Here is a 15,494-nt window from a genome sequence, read left to right on the forward strand (position 1 = left end):
GGTGGACAAAATTTTTTTGACAATGGTTCCTCTCTCGAGTTTTTGACTATAAAAGAATTGGCCATGGACCCATTTAACATTGGAGTCAATGGGCATGTCCGAAAATGTCATTAAAACAACCTTTAACATTATTTTTCAAAACTGTGCAACTCACCGAGTGATTAGTGATGTTAGTTGATGTTCCAGAAACAAAAAGTGTTGCAAAATACAGTTTCTGTCGTGTTTTATTCGTCATTTTGTAAAATCCCATTGTTGAAAAAATAGTTCCACTATGGCAAAATAAACGGATTGGAATCATATATTGCGACGATATATTGTTTATAATCATCAACGAACACCACTAACCACTCGGTGAGTTTAACAGTTTTGTAAACGAACATTATTGGCTGTTTTAATGACATTTTCGGACATGCCCATTGACTCCAATGTTAAATGGGTCCATGGCCAATTCTTTTATAGTCAAAAACTCGAGAGAGGAACCATTGTCAAAAAAATGTTGTCCACCACTCTTGTTCATCCAAAACAAACTACAATATAGACTCAAGGTGTTAAATACCGGAATTATCCTTTAAGCAAGAAACAAATGAATTATCCCAAGTGTTGTCCCAACTAATCAAACATTTGAACAAAGAATTTAAAATTGAACAATATTCCTGTTATCGAACAAATTCAAATTGTCAAAGCAAAGTGGTACTCAAAAAAATATTAATACAACAGTTGAGAAACTTAAATCTGACTGCATCATATTATATTTTTTTACTTTTGTCAACAATTCCTTAATTGTATACAGTAGATTAAATATTGCTGTACTTCAGTAACAAATTTGTAGACAAACAAGTACAGCTCCAATTTGTATGGGGAACGGCTGATAATTCCAATCTGACAATATAATGGTAAATTAACTTTGCTTATTTGGATTTGGGTTCATTTTGTAAATATATGTCTCTAGATAAAAAACTGCAGAGCAGCAATGCAGGCAGCAAAGAATAATTTTAACGCTATAAATCTTATATAAAAACTAAAAACATAAAAAGCATTTTATATGGAAATTCAATAGGCAGCTTTTTTCCAAGATATTAATTTCATTTCTATCTATTCAATATGCCAAACTGGATAAGAAAAAAGTTTGCTTTAAAGCTGCAGTCTGCAGTTTTTCCTCTCTGCCGCCATTTCTGTTCGAAATCTGCAATTGACCCTTCGCTGGGAGTTTGATTGACAGGTGATCTGACCAATCATATTTCGCCATCGGCCATTTTGTCCGACAAAGCAGTCAGGAGAGTTAGCATAGACAGTATATAAGATGGACACAGCGACCCCATAGGTTTCAACGGAGACAAGTGAAGCCAATTAGAAGCACTCACTTCCTGATCCCTAGGTGAACTGTGCAGCCTTAAACTGAGCTTGACGACGTAGATGTGACGTGAGCAACCTGTCTGACAGTTGTAAGTCTTCTAGTAACTGTGCCGAGAGAAATCTGAATCATTCCCTTCCGAATCTCTAAGAGACGGAGAGCGTGAGTATTAGCTGTCCATGAGCTAGCAGCAGGATCAAATTTATGACTCCCTATGGGCTTCTCCCTTGACTTTATGCCTCCACGTCCCCCCGATTGCTTGCCAGCTTCTCCGCCTGTCTATACGGTCATTTCTCGACTTGTGCGACAGAGAGTCGAGTGGTTATGACGCAATCGTTAGCCTATTTTTACAAAAACTGCTTCTACGGGGCCATAACGTAAGATACAAGGTTATCTTATAAAGGCCTTTTATAAATTGTCGTGTTTCTTTAGAAATAAACAATGGACAAATGGAGTCTTTAAACGCCTCAGATGTAAAGTTATTCACTGTCAAAGTAACGCCAAAATGAATGGGAGTCAATGGAATGCTAACAGCAGGTGAAGTTCTGCTACAATGGCGGCCCCCAAGGGAAGCTTCAGTTTCTGGCTGATGGATTACCCCCTTGAGAGTTAGTAGATTAAAATGGGAGTAGATGAACTTGAGAAACGGAGTGTACTGACGCCTTTCCGCGGTTAAAACAACATTCCTTCATATGTTTATTCATGTTTAGTTGATGCTATAAATGAACTAGAAGGAAGAGATGATCGGTTCACGAGCAGATTTAACTGAGGCTCAACAGCGATCTGTCAGACACATTAAAGAGCCACAAAACGGGATTTATTGTTTAAATTTCTTTAAAAAAAAGGACCAAATTTGAAAGGTGAGACTTTAAAAAGTAACCTGGTCCTCTCTGTCAGCGCGTTGTCAGTGTCCTCTCTGCTCTGCAATGTATTTTTCACTGCGTGAGAACATGGTGTGGCGTGAGAGCGGCGTAGCTTGTCGGACATCAACAGTAACTAAAGGGGGGCGGGTCTTTGCGAACGGTCAATTACAGTTATTCCCGGAATTATCAAATTTAAGTTTGTTGTGCCACGGCACAGTGCGGATGAATCCAATGTTTTGAGGAGAATGTGTGGTCATTCAGAAAATGTCAGTCGCCGCGCCGGTGTGGATACTGTCATTCAGAATCTCAGATTTTACTTTTTGTAAGTATGACCAACATAAGAATTTTCACCGGAAAATGTCATCTGAACAAGTAAGTAACATCCACTTTTGTTCTGACCAACTAAGGGGGGAAAAAGCAATGCAGTAAATCGCGCTGATTAAATCTAACGATCGCTTATCATATCACGTCAAACAGTGCAAATTATACTTTGTTCTCAAATTGTTCATGTTAACAACATCCGCATTGCGTGATTACATTTAATACCCTTCCGATATATATCCTTGTTCTCGCATGGACCCGATTGCGGTCTCTTTTTTTTTTCTGTAGCCACTCCGATGTCCTCTGAAGTCTTATGCATTTTACAACGGCTGAATCTCCAGTTTTCACTGGTGATTGTCGTTTGAACCTCTCTGGATCCGCCATCAAATTAATATGTTTAATTATATCAAGTTCTGTGAGAAAAGGCTATAAATCTCCACCTCCAAAATCCTCACATGCAATATATCTTATACTAGCCGAGACTCCTTCTTTATGTGTACAGATGTGACGTAATGACGCAAAGACATACTCGAATTTCCTGCGGAAATCCACCAGTACCACTGGAATGAAAAACATTATTACAAGCTTACCGTTTTTGAATCGAGCTAAGGCAAGCAGATAGTTTTGAACACTGGCTGGTTATGTACCTGCTCACAATTTTATTTTGGATCATTTCTAACCCAAAAAAGTTACGGACTGGAGCTTTAACCAAATTTATCTTAAATATTAGTCATACGATCAGTGTCTGCAGTCTTTGAAAAAGAATTACAACTTGCGTTCCTTATGCGTTCCTGGGACTGCATGAAGTGACTTTCCTCCATAAGAGCTCTATGAAAAATCCCTGACAGATTTTGGTTACATAGTCGTCTAACATCCAGTCCCATGCAGAAGTACAGCACTGGGTTAACGCAGCTGTTGAAATAGGCTAAGTTTGAAGCCAAACTCCATCCTATATGTACTGACGCGTTGTCGTTATGCACCAATTTGACCAGTCCTAGAAAGTGGTAGGGGGCCCAACATAGGAAAAAAGCACAGACCAATACAGCAAGAATCCGAAGAGGCCTCGATTTGCCAGAGAGCCGCGTTCTGCGTATCCCAACAGCAGATACTATGGAACAGACAAGGATGACCAGGAAGGGCAACAGGAATCCACAGATGAAGCGAATGAGGTAGTAGGCATACTCTACTCTTCCTTTCTCCTGTAAATGAAATCACAAATTCATATTCACATATTTTCTATAGTACATGCAGATGTGTGAGTAAAAAATTATCACTCAGGCATTTGTGCATCCATTCTGACCTTCAGTGAGCATTGGTTGAAGTTCTTCTTGTCAAGGTAGACCTGCCGGTACACAAAGAACGGTGAACTAAAGATCACCGCCACAATCCAAACTCCCACACTGACCACACGAGCTGCACATATCGTCCGTCGTTTTTTGGTGAACACTGGGCAGCAAATGCAAAGCGCTCGATCCACACTGATGACAGCCAGAAGGAAAACACTGCAGAACATGTTGGCGTACTTGAAGAAACCATTGAACTTGCAGAGAAACTCTCCAAAAGGCCAGAGGTCAAAGAAAAGATCTCTGATAAGTGGAGTGACTCGTGTCAGGCAGAAGATCAGGTCAGCTACTGCGAGGTTGACCAACCACACATTAGTAACACTGGGCTTCATCCGGAAGCTGGCAACCCAGATGACCACAGAGTTCCCAGTGGTGCCGAAGAGAATGGTGATGGTGAGGAAGACAATGTTGACTGCTTTTGTAATGGCTTCAGGGTCCACTGTAGTGTTTTTATGGTGGTTTGAGACCTCAGAGTGGGCATAATGGAGAAGAGTTGTATTGGAAGTCATTCTACAAGAGAAATAAACCCATTAATGTTGCTTAAATTTTTCTCTGTTTACCAATAGATCTGTTCATTCATGACTTCAATTTGTAAGCCAATTAGGGAGACTTATTTGCCACAGGAATTTCAAAACTGAAAAGATCTATTTAATATAAATATAAATTTTCAGAATTTTACCAGCCCGGTCTCACCCCAAAACGTCACATACTGACGGGTCTTGACCATACGTCAACATACGACGAAAAGGGTACCCTTTAACGTCAATATGAGACGCAGACATAAGCGCACCAGCAGCGCCTTCTAGCGGTACCCTAACGCATACCTAAACCCAACCATACCCGAATCGTCACACATGGACGTTAAAGGGTAACCTTTTCGTCGTATGTTGCCGTATGGTCAAGACCCGTCAGTATGTGACGTTTTGGGGTGAGACTGTGTTAATTTTACACATAGAAGATTCACCATAATCTGTCAGACAAAATAAACCCCTTTCGTGATTGTTAATGTCAGGGTTCTGTCACTTCTGGTTTTTTATTTCTTGGTTTTGTGACAGAGCTCTGACACTTCTGTTTTGTCTTGTCTTTGTCTGAGCGCGCGGTATCGAGCATGCTCGAGCCGTGAGCTCACTTATAATATATGATGTGCCTTGTTTCATGTGCGGTTTGCGGTCGTTTTGCGCCCTCGATGCGCACTTTTGCCGAGTGCCATTTGGGACAGGGCCTAAAAGTGGATTCGGACACGCCCTAACTGCACTTGCGCCGTGTGCTTTAGACCATGTGCTTAGATCGTTCAAATAGAATAAAAGAGATTGTTAAAATAAATTTTAGTTTCAAGTGTGTTACCATAATGGTTTTGCTAATTGTGATAAATGCTAATTTGTCATGTGCCTATTTTACTAACTCTATTATATGGTGGTTATCAGTGTATTACACAGGTATGAAATTTTACAAATATTAAAAATGACCATAAGATTAAGCTCAGTCCTCTAAAACCTAAAATGTTCTGGTAACCACAGCTGATTTTTATTTTTACACCAAAATACACAGTTTTATTGTTTACAGTGAACAAACATTTAGGATTTCATAAATGTCTTCTTTAGTCATAAGTATGTTGTAAAATATTGCTTTAGATAAAAATGTTTGGTAACACTTTACTTAAAGCCTTTATGTATAAATGTATTATAAACCTTTTTAATGCATTTATTATTCCTTGAAATGCACTGTATAATGCATTGTATGATCTCATGTATAACTGTAACCACAGTTATAATATATTATAATACATTGTTACAACTTTATAAAGTATAATACGTTAAAACACATGACAAACAACCAATTTCAGATGTACAGTAACTAAGAATGGACAAATATTATAATGCATTTTAACTTTGGTTACAATTATTATACATTATAAAACAATATAATTCACGAGCGTACATTATGAATACATTTATAATGCATTGTACATAAAGGCTTTAAGTAAAGTGTTACCAGTTAGTAAAGAAATTGGAGGCAGTATACTGTAGATTGATAAAGAATACAATTTGACACTTTAAAAAAAATCTATGTATAATTCTTTCCTGAAAGTGTCACATTTTATATGTACAGTTATCCAATATACAATTATATATTGCATGGCCTGAAAAATAAATAAATGAAAAATAAATAAATAAAGACATAAAATAAAATATTATTAACTATTAATAAACTGTGAATGATTAGATGTGGGTGTTCTTACCTGTACACAGCATCAAGTGTTTTTATAAAACTGAAAGCGTTGTGGGAAAATTCGGTTCGCGTACCTACCCCGAAGTGATAAAATAAAATAAAATCCTGTATCAAAATGTATAGGCAAGACAAGTATTTTGTTTAGGCATGGTTTGAAGGGAATTACAAACCTGCGCACATAAATTCAAACGCACATAACTATAGAATTAATTATTGATGCGCACGTGAGCACCATCAGCGTTTCTCACAGGTTCGCATTTAAAGTCTGTTTAGAGAGAACGGTGTCGTCTTAGCGGCCCCTAATTTAATAAAAAATGATAATTTCGACGGAAGTGAATCAATCAAAGCTATCTTTAGCTGGAAAATATCATTATTCAAGAACCGCTATAAAGCCAAAACAATTTCTGTTACCTTAAATTATACGTTTATCTCTGTAAAGCTGCTTTGAAACAACCTACATTGTTAAAAGCACTACATAAATGAAGATGACTTGACTTGACAACTGGACCCAGGCACTATAGGCTACATAAACTGTTTTTGAGTGGCTCATCATTTACTGTGGGCGATGCAGATGAGGAAGCCTGCAACTCCGCAACCTTCACACCATCAGCGTATTGTCACGTCATGGGTCACTTCAGAGTCTATCTATCTATCTATCTGTCTATCTGTCTGTCTGTCTGTCAACACAATTAGTTGATTTTTTCAGTGCTCAGCTCAGCCATGCCATAAGGACGGTTTTTCGATTATCACAGTAGACATTTGAACTGGGAAAACATGTTTAGGCCTTTTTTTAACAAAGAAAAGCTGCAGCAGAAGCTTTATTTTCTTTCACCTGCATTTATTTCACAGGTAAATATTATAGAAATAAAAGAAACAGAATGATAAGTAAACTTTCCACCTGTTAGGCCAATAATTTCCTCTTTCTCTTCCTGTCTCAGGTAATCTTATCCATGTCAGCCTAATATTAAACAAACCAAGACATTCGCAATCGTTAAAATGTACTGTTGCATTAACATAAATTATATTACATGTAATACATTACATTAATTATATTACAAGTAATACATTACAAAGTATCTTAATTTTACAATATTTCATATAGGCTTCAACTACTGATTAAAGAAGACCAGACACTGAGGTAGCTACATTCATTTTTCATTCTGTAATGTTATGCTATTTGATAGACCTGAGTAGTTATAACATATACCATGTGTCACTTTTGGATTGATTTATGACCCCCTGCCCTGTCACAAATGATTGACAGGGAATCTGTGTCTCCAGAATTCGTTTCTGATTTATGATGGGTAGCGGTGCCTGCGTGTCTAGTAACTTTAGCGCCGCGTGACGTGTGACGCGGCCGGAGGTGATGTCCAGGGACTTTTAAAGAAAGGTGTCTGTAGGCTTCCTGGGTGTTTTATTGCCATTGTACCTGAGCGATAGGTGTTATGTCCGTGTGTATCATGTCTGCTGGGCTGTCGCGAGTTCACACTTCGCCAAACGCTGCGTGTATGAATTCGTGTAGAACGCAATGTCAGTTACTGCACCCGGGTTTTTGTTTTGTTTTTTTTGTTCATCGTTCTCAAACTATTTTCCAAGGCAAATTGTGTTGTTGGAAACGTGAGTGCAAGAAGATGGATGCCTGTCTTAACAGTAAGTGTGTTTTATTATTTAGCAATATTATTATGAAACGTTATTTATTTATATGAGAGTCACTGTTCTATCACGTTACTTAAGGTTTATCTGCGCGCTTCAGGTGACGCGACTGGTGTGATGTATAGTTTGTCAAGGTAATAACATTAAATCTGATTGTAACTTTGAACTATTAAAAAAAACGCTTCAGTGCGTCCTCGCTCAGGCTGAACGTTAACAGGTTAAATGTTAGTCTACATATTGTGTGTGTGTGTGTGTGTGTGTGTGTGTGTGTGTGTGTGTGTGTGTGTGTGTGTGTGTGTGAGAGCCAGAGAGCTCAGACTGTGTGTGTGTGTATGTCTCATTAGGATCAGTGGTACCTGAACTTTAGGTTTATGTTAATGCCTAAGACAAAGAATCAGACATGTTCATCAAGCCAAAGAGTCCTAATTACCCACACACCAATACTATATTCTTCTCAACAAGAAAATGTGGTGTTTTTTTCTAGAACAGAGGCTATCTGTTTCCCGACACCAATAGGATCAGTGTTAAAAAGACAAAGAATCTGAACATTTATCTGACTCACAGTGAAGGTGTTTGCGAGTGGAACTGGCGGGGGAAGAGTGCTTCCTAAATGGGGTTTGTGAATGGTTTTACGACAGTTGCTTAGGCTAGCCTAGATGTTTAAAGAATGACACGTCATCAAAAGCTTTCTTGTGATTGCACACAAAAACATCTTTTTAGTGTATTTAAATTTGGTCGTTACTTTTGTTATTTTAGTATTTTTTAAAGAATATATTTTAGTTTTTAACCCAACCCATAGTGTGTGTGTGTGTGTGTGTGTGTTGCAAAACAACAAATTACATATTTTACTTCAAAATTCTGAGTAAAATAAGACGCATAGGGATTCTAACCGTTCAAACATTAATACATTTGTTTGACCCAAAAAGTAAGGAAAGTTTTACTTTATTTTATTCTTTAAAACAGACTGATGACCAGCATCTTTTAGCCGCGCAGTTTCCGCACATGAGTAAAACACAATTTTCACTTAGAATTTTTTTAATGTATGACTGAACCTTTTTCTCTTTTGACAAACCTACATTTCAAATTATACCTGAGGTGTGTAACAACCACAAGGGATACATGTTGATGCCTAAGTTTCGGGTACAATGCAAACATGCAATACTCAAGAAATATAATCTTAGTGTAATCTTTGTGAAGCCAGAACACAAAACGTGTGTGTGTGTGTGTGTGGCTTGGTTTATTATGCATTGTGGGAACCGAATGTCCCCACAAGGATAGTAAAACCTGAGATTCACCTCCATTGTGGGGACCAGCCAGCGGTCCCCATGAGGGGAAATGGTTAATAAACATACTAAATTATATATTTTTGAAAATGTAAAAATGCAGAATGTCTCCTGTGATGGGTAGGTTTAGGGATAGGGGCAGTGTAAGGGGATAGAATATACAGTTTGTACAGTATAAAAACCATTTACGCCTATGGAATGTCCCCACAAGGATAGAAATGAAAAACTGCGTGTGTGTGTGTGTGTGTGTGTGTGTGTGTGTGTGTGTGTGTGTGTGTGTGTGTGTGTGTGTGTGTTTATTTTTACACGCCAACATATTCTGTTAGTGGTATGACACACCGCTGTCATGCAAATTTTCACACTCTTGAATAACTTTCAAAAATAATCTTAATACACGAGTTACTGTATGTATGTCCAAAACACTTGTACAATTCAAAAGACCAAATCAGGAAGAAATGAGGGCACAGCATACATTGGATAGTAACATTTATAATAAATACACAAAATCCAATTGTGAAAGTTTGTAAATTGCATCTTGTAAGTGATGTTTTTACCACTCAACTAGTGTCCAACTTATTCAGATAGCACTATTTTGTTTGTTGGACTCTTCTTTGAGAGTTGTCAACATTCGGTGTTTATAGGAATAAATGCAAATTAAGAATTTAAGTGATAGTCTTCCGGCCTGAGAGTGTTTGACTGAATTTATATTTCTTTTAGTGCAACTTTACAGCTATCTATGATGTGGGATTACACAAAGCATCAACACAAAAAGTAAGTTATGATGTTTTACACTTAATCTGTTACTGAATCACATCAGACTATTGCACTGAGAGCTGCACATTCATTAAAGTTGAGGCTGGTAATCAAAGTGCACACTCTGGTAAACCTGCAGATAAACTAAAAAAAATGACGGGTGCAGAAATCACCATGTAAATATAAGACCCCAACCATAAGAAAATAAATTATGCAATACAAACATCGTTTATGATGCATACAGAATATAGAAAACTCAAATGATGAGCAATTTGGACGTTTGTTACACGATTGTAAATATGGTTTTGGCAAATGACGTTTATTACAACACTAGATTTAGTCATCTTGTTGAGACATTTCTTAGTTTGATGGTCTGTGTTTTGATTTAGGCATAGACAAAACGATGCAAGTTCATATTCCGCATGCGGAAACGTGTGTGATGAACGCAGGCCTTTCATTTAAGAGGCTTTTTTTATATATGGCTGAACTCTCTCTTTTTGACAAAGCAGTATTTCATATTATATTACAATATATTAAGTTGTTTAACGTCCGCAGAATTGTTTATTTCAATGTCCCGCTTAACATGAAAGATTATAGTTTTGTTTTCAATTGTTATCACCATCTTCTTTGACTCAAATAAAAGTTACTATATATGCTAAAAATCTTTGTACTTTTGTTTGCTCTTCTGTCAGATTTGTTAGAGGAACTGTGGTAATGCAAACTCATTAAGAACTATAAAGCTACATGTCCTTGTAAAGACTATGAATAAAATTCAAACATAATAGTTTTACAGGATTTATGTTTGCACAAAAGTAAATTCAAGAGGTCAATTTATTACGAAAGAGTGTAGGGCATATAGGAAAAGAGACAATTAGCCATAAAGAAAACAGAAATCCTCTCTCTCTGTGAAAGTTTATGTCGATACAGTATGTAAATTATACTTTTGCACTAGTCGATGACCTGCTTTACATTTAGTTTCTTTGTTTTTGGACAGTTTGTAAAGACTACACTCTGAGTGCGGTCAAACATGTTCATAGGAATAATGAAAACATGAACAAATGCAGCATTTTGGGAATTAAATGTCAGTCCTTCTACATGACACTGCTTGAGACTAAACAAATGAAATTACTTTTAGGACATCTTTCTGGTCTATCTACGCAGTGGGATCACAAGACACAACGATCCAACATGAAAAGTGAGTTATGCCATTTTTCTGTTACCATTCAACCATTACAATTCAAACTTTTCGAACTATTACACTTAAAACTCTGCATTTCACCGCACAGCCATAGATGCACAGTTATTTTGTGTATGTCTCTAAACAACTATGAAGTAAATTAATTACAGTTGATAAGTAGTAATTTTAGGTGAAAGGGGAGATGTTTCTGTCCACACCAATACTTTGACAACAGTGTTTCAGGCGTCTGTCTTTTAGGTTTGATCCGGAAAACAGACGGTGTTTTATTTCTTAATATTTTGTTCTCCTTTTTTTTCTTTTTTTTTTAAACATGCAGTTTTTGTCCACATCATCAGAATAACAAAATGTTTTAGTATATCGTAAATTTCAATAGTTAGCTAGAAAATGCAAGTGAACTGTTTATTACTGTGATCATTTATTGTTATATCTGAGACAAGCTCAGTAACATCAGTGTTGAATTGGAACAGTTATTGTGTTATAGAGTTCTTGGCCTCATCAAAGTTCACACAAGTCACAACGTTTTCATTGTTGTGTATTTCATTGTTCCAAAGTTCCCTTGTTTCAAAGTTTCATTGTAGCATGTAACAGTTTGGAGACTTTTTTTTATTGTATTTTCATGCTACTTTGATTTTGTTTGCACTTTTCCCGAAACAAACTGTTTTAGAAACTGTTAACCGTGTGTGTGTGTGTGTGTGTGTGTGTGTGCCTGTTTTCCATACACTTAGCAAAACTACTTTTGAAAAACAACTGTTTCCTCTAATCTGCTGTAAATTTTGCGAGCTCTAGGTGTTCTCGACTTCTCTTTGTTCAAATAAGACAGTGCTCACATGAATTTTGGGGTGGGGTGTGGATATAGAATGCAGCACAAGGAACTCCTAAATATTTAATCTAATAAAACATCTATGTAGTGGTTTTAAAAACACTGTAAAATAAAAGGTATGAAGGCATCTTTCTATCAGAGACCATCTGAATCTATGGTGTAAAACAAAATACAGGGCATTAGTGTACACCTTTTAACAACAAATTACGTTTATCACTTTTGTTTGAAGAAGGAAAAAAAAAGAAAAAGGTTAATCTCACTAAGTGTGATATTGTATGATTACTGAAGGTGTCACATCCTTAGAACATTACATCCTTGGATGTTTCACACCTACAACCCAGCCTCCTGAATTTGGTATTTAAATCAGATTTAGGATAGTAATTGAAACTCTAGTGTTACAATGGGTACTCCAAAAACTCCTGAAACATCTAGAGTGTTGTGTGTAACACCGACAAGAACTGCAACAGATGAACAGGACTAAACGGTTAACAAGCTTAAACAGAGGAAGACCTTCACTATCCACGGCTGAAAATTAGTTTGACAAAGTTTCTACATGAAGATGAAGATTTTGCGAACCAGGACTTTCTGATGTCTGATGATCGTGTAGGAAGATTTGTGTTTGACAAGGGGCACACACACACACACACTGGGGATGGCACAACACCCGATGTGTGGTACGTGTCAAAGCTGCAATGAGTCTGACTCTGGAATAGGACAGTCACGTTCATACTCATCAGAATGCTGCAAAATGAGTCTATATTTTCAGTGGAGCGACATACACACTGTTTTCGCAACAATAGACAAAGATGTTAAAGCTGAGTTGATTTTAATTTGAGCATTGCTAAATTATCAATGAGTATTTAATCATGGTGGTGGGTGTGAATGTGTATTGAATAGGTTTGTGTTACAACAAACCTGAAGATTTGTTCATTGTACTCTATGATATTGTAACGTATTGAGTTGGTTCTGTTTCTGTTACTTGTCCCTCTCTGTGTTCCTTGCTATATGTTTAATTGTTTTGTTTAATAAAACTGTGATTGGATCCAATTTCCCTTGTTTCTAAGCATCTCTATCATACAGACATGATAATGTTTTATTCAGATTGTGGAATACTGTTTAAAAGTGTTTGTATGTTTTGGAAAAACATTTTAAATATTATCGATCTGTGCTGTTATACAACATTGAGTTTTAATTTTACTCAAGACAGTTTAATATGACAATGTCACCTAAAAGTCTTTAACTGAACACAGCATCTTAACATTATCATTGGTATAGAAGTTAACAAAGTCTGCACAAAATGAAATTCCACCTACTTTCTAAATGCATGTTATGGGTCTTTTTTGCGAACAATTCACCAGTGCATATGTTTTTTTGTTTGTTTTTTGTTAGTTTTTTTCACATCCTAAAGAATCAGGGTCACAAGTTTTGTAATAGCTACTGTTTTTTTATTTAAATTTTTTATATGAGATCAATTGATAAAAAATGGCATTACATACAAACAATAAAATATTAATACTAGTTCCACACATAGATCTGTTACAAATGTACACATACAGAGGACATCAACAACTTCTAATTTGTCACTACATTCACACATCACATCCAGAACATTTCACCGGATTACACAGATAGGTTTCCATTTCATTTTTTTTTTAGATTTGTTACATGTTTGGTATCCCCCGCACAACCGTTATTTGAATCACATGCACCATCGATAATCTAGTGCATCAAGCAAACCATCTGGTTTCTAAAATAATATTTAAACATACAGTCTATCCGTGGAACTAGTATTAATATTTTATTGTTTGTATGTAATGCCATTTTTTATCAATTGATCTCATATAAAAAATTTAAATAAAAAAACAGTAGCTATTACAAAACTTGTGACCCTGATTCTTTAGGATGTGAAAAAAACTAACAAAAAACAAACAAAAAAACATATGCACTGGTGAATTGTTCGCAAAAAAGACCCATAACATGCATTTAGAAAGTAGGTGGAATTTCATTTTGTGCAGACTTTGTTAACTTCTATACCAATGATAATGTTAAGATGCTGTGTTCAGTTAAAGACTTTTAGGTGACATTGTCATATTAAACTGTCTTGAGTAAAATTAAAACTCAATGTTGTATAACAGCACAGATCGATAATATTTAAAATGTTTTTCCAAAACATACAAACACTTTTAAACAGTATTCCACAATCTGAATAAAACATTATCATGTCTGTATGATAGAGATGCTTAGAAACAAGGGAAATTGGATCCAATCACAGTTTTATTAAACAAAACAATTAAACATATAGCAAGGAACACAGAGAGGGACAAGTAACAGAAACAGAACCAACTCAATACGTTACAATATCATAGAGTACAATGAACAAATCTTCAGGTTTGTTGTAACACAAACCTATTCAATACACATTCACACCCACCACCATGATTAAATACTCATTGATAATTTAGCAATGCTCAAATTAAAATCAACTCAGCTTTAACATCTTTGTCTATTGTTGCGAAAACAGTGTGTATGTCGCTCCACTGAAAATATAGACTCATTTTGCAGCATTCTGATGAGTATGAACGTGACTGTCCTATTCCAGAGTCAGACTCATTGCAGCTTTGACACGTACCACACATCGGGTGTTGTGCCATCCCCAGTGTGTGTGTGTGTGTGCCCCTTGTCAAACACAAATCTTCCTACACGATCATCAGACATCAGAAAGTCCTGGTTCGCAAAATCTTCATCTTCATGTAGAAACTTTGTCAAACTAATTTTCAGCCGTGGATAGTGAAGGTCTTCCTCTGTTTAAGCTTGTTAACCGTTTAGTCCTGTTCATCTGTTGCAGTTCTTGTCGGTGTTACACACAACACTCTAGATGTTTCAGGAGTTTTTGGAGTACCCATTGTAACACTAGAGTTTCAATTACTATCCTAAATCTGATTTAAATACCAAATTCAGGAGGCTGGGTTGTAGGTGTGAAACATCCAAGGATGTAATGTTCTAAGGATGTGACACCTTCAGTAATCATACAATATCACACTTAGTGAGATTAACCTTTTTCTTTTTTTTTCCTTCTTCAAACAAAAGTGATAAACGTAATTTGTTGTTAAAAGGTGTACACTAATGCCCTGTATTTTGTTTTACACCATAGATTCAGATGGTCTCTGATAGAAAGATGCCTTCATACCTTTTATTTTACAGTGTTTTTAAAACCACTACATAGATGTTTTATTAGATTAAATATTTAGGAGTTCCTTGTGCTGCATTCTATATCCACACCCCACCCCAAAATTCATGTGAGCACTGTCTTATTTGAACAAAGAGAAGTCGAGAACACCTAGAGCTCGCAAAATTTACAGCAGATTAGAGGAAACAGTTGTTTTTCAAAAGTAGTTTTGCTAAGTGTATGGAAAACAGGCACACACACACACACACACACACACACACGGTTAACAGTTTCTAAAACAGTTTGTTTCGGGAAAAGTGCAAACAAAATCAAAGTAGCATGAAAATACAATAAAAAAAAGTCTCCAAACTGTTACATGCTACAATGAAACTTTGAAACAAGGGAACTTTGGAACAATGAAATACACAACAATGAAAACGTTGTGACTTGTGTGAACTTTGATGAGGCCAAGAACTCTATAACACAATAACTGTTCCAATTCAACACTGATGTT

The 15,494-nt window shown here is 36.4% G+C and overlaps 1 protein-coding gene across 1 annotated transcript; it reads right to left on the reverse strand.

The window, feature by feature from the left end:
* Positions 1-3,254: 3,254 nt before the first annotated feature.
* Positions 3,255-6,616, reverse strand: LOC306986518 (formyl peptide receptor-related sequence 3-like; the record flags this gene model as incomplete). The annotated part of the gene is made up of 3 exons (XM_079589829.1): positions 6,566-6,616; positions 3,836-4,388; positions 3,255-3,734 (listed from the first exon to the last, which is right to left on the reverse strand). Exons 2-3 carry the CDS (start codon positions 4,385-4,387, stop codon positions 3,255-3,257), a joined length of 1,032 nt encoding a protein of 343 aa, XP_079445955.1. The 5' UTR covers position 4,388; positions 6,566-6,616.
* Positions 6,617-15,494: the final 8,878 nt, after the last annotated feature.

The sequence above is a fragment of the Phoxinus phoxinus genome (assembly GCF_949152265.1).
Source record: "Phoxinus phoxinus genome assembly, chromosome: 19".
In the NCBI taxonomy this organism is placed as follows: domain Eukaryota; kingdom Metazoa; phylum Chordata; class Actinopteri; order Cypriniformes; family Leuciscidae; genus Phoxinus; species Phoxinus phoxinus.